The sequence below is a fragment of the Limanda limanda genome, chromosome 9, assembly GCF_963576545.1.
Source record: "Limanda limanda chromosome 9, fLimLim1.1, whole genome shotgun sequence".
NCBI lineage: Eukaryota > Metazoa > Chordata > Actinopteri > Pleuronectiformes > Pleuronectidae > Limanda > Limanda limanda.
Window position 1 is genome coordinate 5,247,980 of NC_083644.1, and position 14,669 is coordinate 5,262,648.

Consider the following 14,669-nt stretch of genomic DNA (forward strand, 5'->3'; position numbering starts at 1 on the left):
CACCACTGAGCTGCTCTTCAAGTACTCTACAGTTTACGCTCCTAAAATTACGTATCATAAAATGCAGACAATAATTGCTATGAATTCTGACCTTGGGCACAGGATGCATGAAAATATCCAAGCAAAAATAAACAAAAGAGGATTGTTTTCTCCATGATGGGTGGTGTTACTCCACACTACTACCATAACAGAGTGGTAGTTTGTCTTTGATTACCATTGTGACTAAGTTATGCTTTGCTCCTCCTTCAGGTACATAGAGCGTGACAAGGTAGCAGTGATAGACGCTGCAGTCATATAACCTGAAAAACCAGGTAAGCTTACATTTATGAGAGTTTCCTGTCTACTTGAGACAGCATGGCAGCTACTGCTCCAGTTACAGAGCGTGGGAACTACAGACACCAATTAATTAAAAACACCTCTTTGAAAGATCAAATTTTTTTGGTTTGAGATTTCCAGTTTACTGTGAAAACAACTTGACATTTGAGTCAAATGCACTTCTCTTATTTACAATCCTGGGAAATAAAATCAGCTATGCTGTGCTGCAAATATTTTACATGTTATTTAACAAAATAAAAGGTGCATGAGAGGACTTCCGAGCTTCTGCATTTCCCCCAAAACACCTTCTCATGCATCTTGAGCACAATCCAGCTACTTCTGGTGGTTTGGAAATAGATGTTGTGGATCTTTGCAGCACAGTGGAGCACAGTTACATCTGATGTGTTTAACTAACTGTCACAAAACTCAAATATGTCTTTCCGTATATAATAAAATCGTTATGATGAACTTCCCTTTTACATTGTGTTCAAACTATACCACCAGTACAGTCACTGTACCCATGGTTAGACCCTTGTAGTAGTTGTTAAGATAAGATAGCTACATTTTTATTTGTCCCAAACACATGCACAAGCACACTCATGCAAGGAGGGAAATGTAACCTCTGCTTTTAACATATCTGGTGCAGGACACACAGAGCAGTGGGCAGCCATGTACGGCGCCCGGGGAGCAGATGTTGGGGGAGTAAGGTGCCTTGCTCAGGGGCACTAGACAGGGTAGGGAGAATCCTCTTGGACTTTTGGACAGATCAATCCAGGTTCGTCTTTTTGTTGTTTCTCCGTGGAGTCGAACCAGAGACCTCTTCTGCCCATAGTCCAAGTTTCTGCCACTAGTCCACCACCTCTCCACTTGCTTGTTTTGTTGGTGTTGGGGAAACTCTGACCCTTTGAATGGATTTCATGTTCACTGTGAAGTCTGTGCTGTTCAGGAGCGTTGTTCTCAAAAACTAAATGGAGAGAAAAAAAAAAAATGACATCAGAAGATCAATCTCATTTCCTGCACCCCATCCATTTGTATTGTGTGCATGCATTATCGTGGATTATATTGAGTGAAGAGATTTAACGGAAGAGTTATTTCAACATTTCTGTTTTACGTACCTGATTGACATGCTCAGCGATGGTTTCATTGCTGAGCCCACCAGACATGGAGATTTTCACTTTTAGATAGATTATTACTGCAGGGCCTACAGGGGGTAAATAATTATGCTATGTTAAAAGACTCCTGTGAATAGAGTAACTGTGGTCACTGATTTACTTTCTGGGATATTGCCCAAATGGTTTTTTTAACATTGTGGTGCTTGTGTCTACTATTAACAAATAAATGAATGAAAAATACCTAACCGCCATATTATGTTTTAGATTGTAATTCATCTCCGCTTGAATTATAATCCTGACCAAGTTCTGTTTTAACCACACTTGGCTAATATACATTATGAAGTCATGACAATTTGAAATCAGTTACCTGGGGCTGTAGTTGCTGTGGTTGGGATAGTGGCTGTAGCTGGGAAAGTGATTGCTGTTGTTGGGGTAATGGTAGTTGTTGTTGGGGTAGTGGTAGTTGTTGTTGCAGTAGTGGTTGTTGTTGTTGGGGTAGTGGTTGTTGTAGTTGGGGTAGTGTTTGTTGTTGTTGGGCCAATGATTGTTGTAGCATTGACAGAGGTACACAAACTAGTTCTACAACAGGCTGGTCCACTGTTTATTCTACCAACATCTTGCATGAAAGGCAGTGACCCCAGGCTGGCAGCAGCTGCACACATATTTGTAGATGCACAGCCAAAGGCTGGAGAAAAGCCGGCCTCATTTGTCACTAAAGATGAAACACAATCGTAGGTTTGTTAGTTGGATAATTTCAGATAGAATTTTTCACTTTAAGAGTAACTTGAATTCACGAAGAAATGTATTTCGATGACAGTAGTTTGACATTAGTTGTTGCCATGGTTACATTAGTGCAGTATTTAAACATCGCTCATTATTACTGACATGTAAACTTGTTCTTCAGGACCTTGTGACGTCACTAATTTCATTGTTTTATGTTCTCACATGCGCAACAGAGAATATGTGTGATCATATCCAACCACATCCTTCAACTATTCTGGTTGTTTTCAGAGGTGATACAGGCCTGAAGCTTTCAACCAGCACAGGGCAGCAGAACACGGTGTTTCTGTCTGATGTTAAGTTACTTGTCTCAGTGAAAGAAGCAAGTCCACAATTTAAACATACGTTCACGTCAGTAAAAATGTTGAACTTAATCTAACACAATTAATGAGTTTGCTCAATGTTTATTGTTGTGCAGTATTTATCTCATGTTTTTAAGCTGTTACTATTTCTTAGTTCAATGATTATCAAAACAAAGAATTGTTAATTTAAATCATTTTGGAATCAAAGAAACTCTCAAAATGAACAAAACATTTTCTAACTTGTCAATGTTTCTGCTTTTTACAGTAGCGTATTGCATTCACTTGGAAAAAAAATAAATCTGTTTTTCTGAGATAAGTATCTCAGAAAAAAGTATTTTTTTTTCAAGTGATTGCAATATGCTTCCGTAGCTTTTCTATGTCTTAGTAAATGAAAAAATATATATTTGTGGACAAAGAAAGAGACTTTTATAATCAAGTTGAGTTCCAGGAAATCGTGATGGAAAATAACAAACAAATTAACTGAGAAATATTTAATAGTATGGTCAGCTTGTCGAGATGGAACTAATTTGAACTACTTTCTTCTGTGTGCTCTTTAAATCTAAAACATTATGATGATCTTAAGATCATGAGAAAGTAAATATTTCATAAAAGACCTAAGGCAGTTAAAAGTAAGTTTTCAATCTCTAATGTTATGGATCATAAATACAGAGTAACACAGATGATACAGATTTAATTAAAGTGCTTTAAAAGTTTAGTGCATAAGTAAATTCATGTATATTTTAACTCTTCACTCTTGAGTATGAATATGTTAAAAATACTTAAAGGTAGTAGATAAGGTTTGAAGTATTATTTGTTTAAATACAGTATATAAGAAGAAGACTTACCAGTGGCTTCAAAGCAGCGATCCTCTGTCCCCCTACATTGGATTGAAGAGCTGCAATCAAAGTTGATGGGGTTACAAACGTGACACTGCAGACTGTTAACTGCTGGAGCCACTGGGACTGAAACAGACAAAAAATTATACTTTTTATTAGAGGAAGAGAGAAGATGGAAGTGTTATGGATTAAAAACAGAACATGTCAGGAGAAGGATGCACATTATTAACAGAGTCATCTACATCTACTTACAAGGCAGAGTGTTGGAGTTGCAGCTGTCTGTGCTGCAGCATGCAGCACTGGCAAGTGCACTCGAAAGACCCAAGTTAACTGAAAATGTCTGAGAGCCTGTGGCTGGACACAGGGAGGGGGGGGCACAGGCCTTGTAGATTTGCTGTCTAGGAGTCCCAGATGAAACGGCTGCAGAGTCAAAGTGCAGTTTGTTAATGGTTATGGAAAGCACACGTCACTTTGCAGTACATGTATTTCACTGGAAAGTAACTTGTAGAGAAGTTTACCTTGAATGGAAGCTGTGACACACATCGTTTCTGTGGAACATGTAACTGGTGCTGTGGTTGAACAGGTAGCATTTGTACAAGTTTCACACACAAGTGCTTCACCTGCAATGTGGAGAAAAATAGTCAGTGATATGTTGATCTGATCTAAATTGTGGTTCATAAAGACTCAAAAATCTTTCCTACTGTTCAAAAGGCGTTTCAGACATATGGGTTGTAATTTAAATATAAATATATACACACATGACTCTAAATTATTTCATCTGTTTCCTACCTGTTTAGTCTGTTTCTTGTACTGCTTTACTGTAACTGTGAATTTCTCCTCTGAGGATCAATAGAGCCTCCTTATATTTTCCAAGATATTAAATTACTTCTTTTAAGTGCAACAAACAGCTGGTGAATATTATTGTTAAAGTATTTAAAAGTAGATTTAAAATAGGTTATGTTGTAGCTGCTGAATCAGTATTGTAGAGATAATTAGTTACCTGTGCTGGAGAGCGTCCAGATGAGAGTCAGAGAAAGAAGCAGCTTCATCATGATGACCAGGTAAGTTCAGCAGATTCCGTATACAACCTCTCATTAACACGGAGGCACTAATATACTCTACAGGTGTTGAACTGATACATAATCCTGACCAAGTTCTGTTTTAACCACACTGGGATAATATACATTATGAAATCATGACAATTTGAGATCAGTTACCTGGGGCGAGAGTGCTCGTGGTTGCTGTAGTTAGAGCTGTAGCTGCTGTGGTTGGGGTAGTTGTTGTAGCTGGGGTAGTGGTTGTTGTTGTTGTTGGGGTAGTGGTTGTTGGAGGGCCTGCAGGGATTGACACTGATTGATATTTGGAAATTGATTCAAACAACAATGAATAAATAAATACTTATTCTATGTGAAGAGACTCCTTGTGAATAGAGTAACTGTGGTCACTGATTTACTTTCTGGGATATTGCCCAAATGGTTTTTTTAACATTGTGGTGCTTGTGTCAACTATTAACAAATGAATGAATGAAAAATATATAACCGCCATATTACGTTTTAGATTGTAATTCATCTCGGCTTGAATTATAATCCAGACCAAGTTCTGTTTTAACCACACTTGGCTAATATACATTATGAAGTCATGACAATTTGAAATCAGTTACCTGGGGCTGTAGTTGCTGTGGTTTGGATAGTGGCTGTAGCTGGGAAAGTGATTGCTGTTGTTGGGGTATTGGATGTAGCTGGGAAAGTGATTGCTGTTGTTGGGGTATTGGATGTAGCTGGGAAAGTGATTGCTGTTGTTGGGGTATTGGATGTAGCTGGGAAAGTGATTGCTGTTGTTGGGGCTGAAGTTGCTGTGGTTGGGGTAATGGTTGTAGCTGGGGTAGTGGTTGTTGTTGTTGGGGTAGTGGTAGTTGTTGTTGGGGTTGTGGTTGTTGAAGTAGATGTTGTTGTAATTGGGATAGTGGTTGTTGTTGTCGGAGTAGTGGTTGTTGTTGTTGGGGTAGTGGTAGTTGTTGTTGGGGTAGTGGTAGTTGTTGTTGGGGTAGTAGTTGTTGTAATTGGGATAGTGGTTGTTGTTGTCGGAGTAGTGGTTGCAGTTGTTGGGGTAGTGGTTGTTGTGGTTGGGGTAGTGGTTGTTGTTGTTGGAGTAGTGGTTGTTGTTGTTGGAGTAGTGGTTGTTGTTGTCGGAGTAGTGGTTGTTGTTGTTGGGGTAGTGTTTGTTGTCATTGGGGTAGTGGTTGTTGTTGTTGGGGTGTTGGTTGTTGTTGTTGGGGTAGTGGTAGATGTTGTTGGGGTAGTGGTTGTTGTTGTTGGGGTAGTGGTTGTTGTAGTTGGGGTAGTGGTTGTTGTTGTCGGAGTAGTGGTTGTTGTTGTTGGGGTAGTGGTTGTTGTTGTTGGGGTAGTGGTTGTTGTTGTTGGGGTAGTGGTTGTTGTTAGTGCAGTTAGAGTGTTACACAAACTAGTCCCACAACATGCTGGTCCACTGGTAATGTTACCAACATCTTGCATGAAAGCCAGTGACCCCAGGCTGGCAGCAGCTGCACACTGATTTGTAGATGCACAGCCAAAAGCTGGAGAAGTGCCGCCCGTATTTGTCACTAAAGATGAAACACAATCGTAGGTTTGTTAGTTGGATAATTTCAGAGAGAATTTTTCACTTTAAGAGTAACTTGAATTCACGAAGAAATGTTTTTTGATGACAGTAGTTTGACATTAGTTGTTGCCATGGTTACAGACGTGCAGTATTTAAACATCGCTCATTATTACTGACATGTAAACTTGTTCTTCAGGACCTCGTGACGTCACTAATTTCATTGTTTTATGTTCTCACATGCGCAACAGAGAATATGTGTGATCATATCCAACCACATCCTTCAACTATACTGGTTGTTTTCAGAGGTGATACAGGCCTGAAGCTTTCAACCAGCACAGGGCAGCAGAACACGGTGTTTCAGTCTGATGTTAAGTTACTTTTCTCAGTGAAAGAAGCAAGTCCACAATTTAAACGTTCACGTCAGTAAAAATGTTGGACTTACTCTAACTCAATTTTTGAGTTTGCTCAATGTTAAGTGTTGTGCAGTATTTATCTCATGTTTTTAAAAGCTGTTACCATTTCTTAGTTTAATGATTATCAAAACAAAGAATTGTTAATTTAAGTCATTTTGGAATCAAAGAAACTCTCAAAATGAACAAAACATTTTCTAACTTGTCAATGTTGGAGTTTTCTGCTTTTTACGGTAGCGTATTGCATTCACTTGAAGAAAAAGAAATCAGTTTTTCTGAGATAAGTATCTCGGAATTTCCGAGATAGTTATCTCAGAAAAAAACTGAGTATTTTTTTTTCAAGTGATTGCAATATGCTTCCATAGCTTTTCTATGTCTTAGTAGATGAAAAAAAATATATTTGTGGACAAAGAAAGAGACTTTTATAATCAAGTTGAGTTTCAGGAAATGGTGATGGAAAAAAACAAACAAATTAACTGAGAAATATTTAATAGTTTGGTCAGCTTGTCGAGATGGATCTAATTTGAACTACTTAATCTCCTGTGTGCTCTTTAAATCTAAAACATTATGATGATCTTAAGAGGATGAGAAAGTAAATATTTAATTAAAGACCTAAAGCAGTTAAAAGTAAGTTTTCAATCTCTCTAACAATGATGATGATCTTAAGAGGATGAGGAAGTTTATATTTTATAAAAAGACATAAGGCAGTAAAAAGTAACATTAATCTCTAATGTTATGGATCATAAACACAGAGTAACACAGATGATACAGATTTAATTAAAGTGCTTTAAAAGTTTAGTGCATAAGTAAATTCATGTATATCTTAACTCTTCACTCTTGAGTATGAATATGTTAAAAATACTTAAAGGTAGTAGATAAGGTTTGAAGTATTATTTGTTTAAATACAGTATATAAGAAGAAGACTTACCAGTGGCTTGAAAGCAGCGATCCTCTGTCCCCCTACATTGGATTGAAGAGCTGCAATCAGAGGTGACGGGCCTACAAACGTGACACTGCAGACTGTTAACTGCTGGAACCACAGGGACTGAAACAGACAAAAAAATATAATGTTTATTAGAGGAAGAGAGAAGATGGAAGTGTTATGGATTAAAAACAGAACATGTCAGGAGAAGGATGCACTTTATTAATAAGAGTCATCTACATCTACTTACAAGGCAGAGTGTTGGAGTTGCAGCTGTCTGTGCTGCAGCATGCAGCACTGGCAAGTGCACTTGAAACACCCAAGTTAACTGAAAATATCTGAGAGCCTGTGGCTGGACACAGGGAGGGGGGGGCACAGGCCTTGTAGATTTGCTGTCCAGGAGTCCCAGATGAAACAGCTGCAGAGTCAAAGTGCAGTTTGTTAATGGTGATGGAAAGCACACGTCACTTTGCAGTACGTGTATTTCACTGGAAAGTAACTTGTAGAGAAGTTTACCTTGAATGGAAGCTGTGATACACATCGTTTCTGTGGGACATGTAACTGGTGCTGTGGTTGAACAGGTAGCATTTGTACAAGTTTCACACACAAGTGCTTCACCTGCAATGTGGAGAAAAATAGTCAGTGATATGTTGATCTGATCTAAATTAGTCTGTTTCTTGTACTGCTGTACTGTAACTGTGAATTTCTCCTCTGAGGATCAATAGAGCCTCCTTATATTTTCCAAGATATTAAATTACTTCTTTTAAGTGCAACAAACAGCTGGTGAATATTATTATTAAAGTATTTAAAAGTAGACTTAAAAGAGGTTATGTTGTAGCTGCTGAATCAGTATTGTAGAGATAATTAGTTACCTGTGCTGGAGAGCGTCCAGAAGAGAGTCAGAGAAAGAAGCAGCTTCATCATGATGACCAGGTAAGTTCAGCAGATTCCGTATACAACCTCTCATCAACACGGAGGCACTAGTATACTCTACAGGTGTTGAACTGATACATGTCTGAATATCTCAGGGATTGGGCGTGTTTCCATTTGTACAGCGTGACCATTCAGACTGTCAGTCTCTCTTTTGTCACGAATGAAAACACGTCAACACACCCATTTTAGTTTCAGATGTTCACATAGTTAGGATTGTGCATCAAAAACAATAGATCATAGGAACACATTTCCCTCAGGAACAAAAATTCATAGAGACATCTTATGTATATACCTGACTTGGTAATTTTTGAGTTTAACAGACCTTCTCAAAGCAGCATTAAAATTGTTTCTGATGCAAAAATCAATGATCATGTTGTGCATCAGCCGTTGTTCTAAGAGGAAGAAGTCCGAGCTGTTGGTCACACCTTATAAAATAACATTCTTACAATTGTCACATGTGTTTCTTGGTTTCCATCATCTGGAATCTTGTTGAACTGGTAACCTGCGTTTAAAAGTACTTCACTAATCCAGTTAATGTGTGAACTCCAGACACCAATTGATAAAAAACACCTTTTTTTGGGCTGAGATTCCCATTTTACTGTGAAAATAACTTGACGCTTGAGTTTAATGCACTTCTCTATTATTTATAATCCTGGGAAATAAAATCAACTGTGACACGACAAAGGAAGTTCACAATCATTGGAGGTGACGGTGAAGTCTGCCAGTTATAGTGACAGAACATTCCTATTGTGGATCGACCTTTAATAAGGAAGTTCACCAAGGTTATTGTTGCCGGTGTTCTGTGTAGATCAGACATGGGCAAAGTACGGCCCGTTGGGCTTTTTAATCCGGCCCGCCGAACTTGTCAAAATTTAAAAAAAAAAAAAAAATGAAATGTAAAATTTTTTTTTTTTTTTGGAAACTAACAATTTTGTACCTTAAATGGCACGTACTTATAGAACTTTGTAGTTTTGCTTTATTTTTGAAGAAATCATACTTTCTGGATTCTTGTTGTTCTAGGTTTGAACCCTCGGGGTTGAATGCACTTATTTTAAGTTGCTTTGGATAAAAGCGTCAGCTAAATTAAATTTGCCAGGGAGTGTGGTGTATAGGGCACGAAAGGGCACATGATCTCCCTTCACTGTTTCCCTTTGCCCTGTGAGCCCTTCTGTAAAATGAGAGGATCAAGGAAACAAAGAGTGGACAATGAGTGCCGAGTGTTTAACACGGAGTCGACAACAAAATACTTTTTCACTGAGGTCCAATCGAAGGCTGCATGCCTGATATGCCAAGAAACTGTCGCAGTTTTCAGGGAGTACAACATCAGCCGTCACTTTGCTACGAAGTCAGTCAACGCAAGAACGGGTTGCTGCAGCTCAGAGGTTGCCGACTTATTTACAGACTCAGCAACATTTTTTTTCACAGACAAACTGTGATTAAAGAGTCATCTACCAAGGCATGTTTTTGGGGGGCATTCGAAATAGCAAAGGCTAGCAAGCCTTTCTCTGAAGGTGAGTTTTTGTTAAATGGCCTTGCAAATAAGTGCTTTGCTACTTGGTAAAGGCAAAATCCTTTCATGTAATGATTTTTCCATGTCATTTATATTAGTTCACAAAAACACTCCATCCATATGTTCCTGGCCCGGCCCCTCTGTCAAATTTTGGAACCCATTGTGGCCCGCGAGTCAAAAAGTTTGCCCACCCCTGGGTTAGATCAACACCAGTTGAACGTTAACTGGACTTTACACCTCAGCATTGGAACTACAGACACCATTCAAAGGTTGTCCTTGTTGTTGTTGCGGTAGTGGTGGTGGTAGTTGGGGTCGTGGTTGTTGTAGTTTGGGTACCGGCTGTTGTTGTTGGTGTAGTGGTTGTTGTTGTTGGGGTAGTTGTTGTAGATGGATTTGCAGTTGTAGAAGTGGCTGGAGATGTTGTTGTTGCGGTAGTTCTTGTGGTTGGGATAGCGGTTGTTGTTAAAGGGGTAGTGGTTGCTGTTGTTGGTGTAGTGGTTGTGGGGGATGTGGTTGTTGTTGTTTGGGTAGTGGTAGTTGTTGTTGGGGTATTTGTTACTGTTGCGGGGGATGTGGTTGTTGTACGCAGTGTTTTATGTGAATCGTTATTACATTTATGAGGAATGGAGGGAGGAGTGAGCGGGAAACTGTTTAAACTGCTCCAGTTACAAAGTATGGGAACTCCAGACACCAATTGATAAAAAAAAACCTTTTTGACAGATCAAATTTCTTGGGCTGAGATTCCCTTTTTACTGTGAAAATAACTTGACACTTGAGTTGAATGCACTTCTCTATTATTTATAATCCTGGGAAATAAAATCAACCCTACTGTGCTGCAAATATTTTACATGTTATTTAACAAAATAAAAGGTACATGAGAGGACTTCCAAGCTTCTGCATTTCCCCAAAAACACCTTCTCATGCATCTTGAGCACAATCCAGCTACTTCTGGTGGTTTGGAAATAGATGTTGTGGATGTTTGCAGCACAGTGGAGCACAATTACATCTGATGTGTGTAACTTACTGTCACAAAACTCAAATATGTCTTTCCGTATATAATCAAATCTTTATGATGAACTGCCCTTTTACATTGTGTTAAAAATATACCACTAGTACAACTGTAGTACAGTCTCTGTCCCCATGGAACTTCTATGGGGCAACTCTGACCCTCTGAATGGATTTCACGTTCACTGTGAAGCCTGTGCTGTTCAGGAGCGTCGTTCTCAAAAACTAAATGGAAAGAAAAACACAGAATTGACATCAAAAGATCAATCTCATTTCCTTCACCCCATCCATTTGTATTGTGTGCATGCATTATCGTGGATTGTATTGAGTGAAGAGATTTAACGAAAGAGTTATTTTAACATTTCTGTTTTACGTACCTGATTGACATGCTCAGCGATGGTTCCATTGCTGAGCTCATCAGATGTGGTGATTTTAATTTGTAGATATATTACTGCTGCAGGGCCTGCAGGGACTGACACTGATTGACATTTGGAAATTGATTCAAACAACAATGAATAAATAAATACTTATGCTATGTTAAAAGACTACTGTGAATAGAGTAACTGTGGTCACTGATTTACTTTCTGGGATATTGCCCAAGTATTTTTTTTAATATTGTGGTGCTTGTGTCAACTATTTACAAATGAATGAATGAAAAATACATAACCACCATATCATGTTTTAGACTGTAATTCATCTCCACTTGAATTATAATCCCGACCAAGTTCTGTTTTAACCACACTTGGCTAATATACATTATGAAGTCATGACAATTTGAAATCAGTTACCTGGGGATGGCGTGGTCGGGGTTGTTGTTGTTGTTTTTGGGGTAGTTGGGGCTGAAGTTGCTGTGGTTGGAGTAGTTGGGATAGTGGTTGTTGGAGAGTTACACAAACTAGTCGCACAACATGCTGGCCTGGTAATTCTATCAACATCTTGCATGAAAGCCAGTGACCCCAGGCTGGCAGCAACTGCACACTGATTTGTAGATGCACAGCCAAAAGCTGGAGAAGTGACGGCCCCATTTGTCACTAAAGATGAAACACAATCGTAGGTTTGTTAGTTGGATAATTTCAGAGAGAATTCTTCACTTTAAGAGTAACTTGAATTCACGAGGAAATGTATTTTGATGACAGTAGTTTAACATTAGTTGTTGCCATTATTACTGACATGTAAACGTGTTCTTCAGGACCTTGTGACGTCACTAATTTCATTGTTTTATGTTCTCACTTGCGCAAAAGAGAATATGTGTTATCATATCCAACCACATCCTTTAACTATACTGGTTGTTTTCAGAGGTGATACAGGCCTGAAGCTTTCAACCAGCACAGGGCAGCAGAACACGGTGTTTCAGTCTGATGTTAAGTTACTTGTCTCAGTGAAAGAAGCAAGTCCACAATTTAAACATACGTTCACGTCAGTCAACATGTTTAACTAAATCTAACGTAATTAATTAGTTTGCCCAATGTTTATTATTTTTGTGCAGTATTTATCTCGTGTTTTTAAAGCTGTAACCATTTCTTATTTCAATGATTATCAAAACAAAGAATTGTTAATTTAAGTCATTTTTGAAATCAAAGAAACTCTCAAAATGAACAAAACATTTTCTAACTCGTCAATGTTTGAGTTTTCTGCTTCTTACGGTAGCGTATTGCATTCTTGAAATTATCTTGAAAATTCCAAGATAAGTTTTCTTTTCATAATCAAGTTGAGTTCCAGGAAATCGTGATGGAAAATAACAGACAAATTACCTGAGAAATATTTAATAGTTTGGTCAGCTCGTCAAGATGGAACTCATTTGGACTACTTTATCTCCTGTGTGCTCTTTAAAATTTAACAATGATGATGATCTTAAGATGATGAGAAAGTTTATATTTTATAAAAAGACATAAGGCAGTAAAAAGTAACATTAATCTCTAATGTTATGGATCATAAACACAGAGTAACACAGATGATACATATTTAATTAAAGTGCTTTAAAAGGTTTAGTACATAAGTAAATACATATATATCTTAACTCTTCACTCTTGATTATGAATATGTTAAAAATACTTAAAGGTAGTAGATTAGGTTTGAAGTATTATTTGTTTAAATACAGTATATAAGAAGAAGACTTACCAGTGGCTTGAAAGCAGCGATCCTCTGTCCCCCTACATTGGATTGAAGAGCTGCAATCAGAGGTGACGGGGTTACAAAGGTGACACTGTAGACTGTTAACTGCTGGAACCACAGGGACTGAAAAAGACAAAAAATTATAATTTTTATTTGTGGAAGAGAGAAGATGGAAGTGTTATTGATTAAAAACAGAACATGTCAGGAGAAGGATGCACATTATTAATAAGAGTCATCTACATCTACTTACAAGGCAGAGTGTTGGAGTTGCAGCTGTCTGTGCTGCAGCATGCAGCATTTGCAAGTGCACTCGAAACACCCAAGTTAACTGAAAATATCTGAGAGCCTGTGGATGGACACAGGGAGGGGGGGGCACAGGCCTTGTAGATTTGCTGTCCAGGAGTCCCAAATGTAACGACTGCAAAGTCAAAGTGCAGTTTGTTAATGGTGATGGAAAGCACACGTCACTTTGCAGTACATGTATTTCACTGGAAAGTAACTTGTAGAGAAGTTTACCTTGAATGGAAGCTGTGATACACATCGTTTCTGTGGAACATGTAACTGGTACTGTGGTTGAACAGGCAGCATCTGTGCAAGTTTCACACACAAGTGCTTCACCTGCAATGTGGAGAAAAATAGTCAGTGATATGTTGATCTGATCTAAATTGTGGTTCATAAAGGCTCAAAAATTTTCTTACTGTTCAAAAGGAGTTTCAGACATATCGGTTGTAATTTAAAGGGGACATATTGTGAAAATTCCACTTTTGTAGTGCTTCTACACTTTAATTTGGGTATATTATTGGCATGTCTACCGACCCAACAACTCTGGAAAAAAACAACTCCTGCGATTTGAAATGGTTCCTCTATGTCAGAAACGTCATGCTAGAGTGACTGCGATTGAGCTTCCGTATGCTTCGCTCGTCACAGGAGAAATGGGAGTCTCTCTTTCATGGCCTTGCCCCCCCCACCTACACTCATTATAGATACGATATTCGTCGAAGCACTTCACTTCGTTTTTTCAAACCTCGGATACACCAGGAATAGCTAGCTAGCAGCGTGAACCAATTAAGCATTGAAGAGGCGCTTTGGTCGGCTGCACAGATCTGTACATCTGTACATAACGTCCCAGCCTCAGAAGACACAAGAGCGAAATGGATATTCATATTTGATGGCAATGTCCCGGAAAGAATTGGCAAATGTCTGTTGGCGTGCGCCCCGGTAGTCCCAGGGTTCTCCGCGGCTGAGGTTGTCGCAGCCAGGCTTTGGCCCGCCTGACTCTGGTTCAAAACGATGTGTTTGCAAGATTGTATCTTTGTCTCCAGTAGCCATATTTCTACAAAGGTAATGGATAGCCAAAAATCTGGGCGCTCGTATCTCGTGGAGGAGGGGTGAGGGGGGGGAGCTGGCTCATTAGCTTTTAAAGGAACAGGCACACGTCACTCTGAGAAGGGCTGTTTTAGACAGAGGAAAAAGGGTGCCGTTTTAAATGATCCTTGTGGTATTTCGACCAAAATATGTTACAGACATTTCATTAAGACCCTAAGGAACCATATCAACTTTCATCTGTGTCCTACCTGTTTAGTCTGTTTCTTGTACTGCTCTACTGTAACTTGAAATTTCTCCTCTGAGGATCAATAGAGCCTCCTTATATTTTCCAAGATATTAAATTACTTCTTTTAAGTGCAACAAACAGCTGGTGAATATTATTGTTAAAGTATTTAAAAGTAGATTTAAAAGAGGTTATGTTTTAGCTTCTGAATCAGTATTGTAGAGATAATTAGTTACCTGTGCTGGAGAGCGTCCAGATGAGAGTCAGAGAAAGAAGCAGCTTCATCAT

General features: G+C 38.7%; 3 protein-coding genes across 3 annotated transcripts; all 3 read right to left on the reverse strand.

Annotated features, from left to right (window-relative positions):
- Positions 1 to 222: 222 nt before the first annotated feature.
- LOC133010568 (phospholipase A2 inhibitor and Ly6/PLAUR domain-containing protein-like) lies at positions 223 to 4,397 on the reverse strand. The gene is made up of 6 exons (XM_061078158.1): positions 4,346 to 4,397; positions 3,864 to 3,965; positions 3,598 to 3,765; positions 3,355 to 3,471; positions 1,966 to 2,139; positions 223 to 299 (listed from the first exon to the last, which is right to left on the reverse strand). The coding sequence occupies exons 1-6, from the start codon at positions 4,395 to 4,397 to the stop codon at positions 223 to 225; spliced, it is 690 nt and encodes a 229-aa protein (XP_060934141.1).
- Positions 4,398 to 5,001: 604 nt separating this feature from the next.
- Positions 5,002 to 8,196, reverse strand: LOC133010569 (phospholipase A2 inhibitor and Ly6/PLAUR domain-containing protein-like). The gene is made up of 6 exons (XM_061078159.1): positions 8,145 to 8,196; positions 7,789 to 7,890; positions 7,523 to 7,690; positions 7,279 to 7,395; positions 5,767 to 5,944; positions 5,002 to 5,197 (listed from the first exon to the last, which is right to left on the reverse strand). Exons 1-6 carry the CDS (start codon positions 8,194 to 8,196, stop codon positions 5,002 to 5,004), a joined length of 813 nt encoding a protein of 270 aa, XP_060934142.1.
- A 2,668-nt stretch (positions 8,197 to 10,864) lies between these two features.
- Positions 10,865 to 14,669, reverse strand: LOC133010570 (phospholipase A2 inhibitor and Ly6/PLAUR domain-containing protein-like). Its single transcript, XM_061078160.1, has 7 exons — positions 14,618 to 14,669; positions 13,349 to 13,450; positions 13,083 to 13,250; positions 12,839 to 12,955; positions 11,509 to 11,751; positions 11,098 to 11,198; positions 10,865 to 10,945 (listed from the first exon to the last, which is right to left on the reverse strand). Exons 1-7 carry the CDS (start codon positions 14,667 to 14,669, stop codon positions 10,865 to 10,867), a joined length of 864 nt encoding a protein of 287 aa, XP_060934143.1.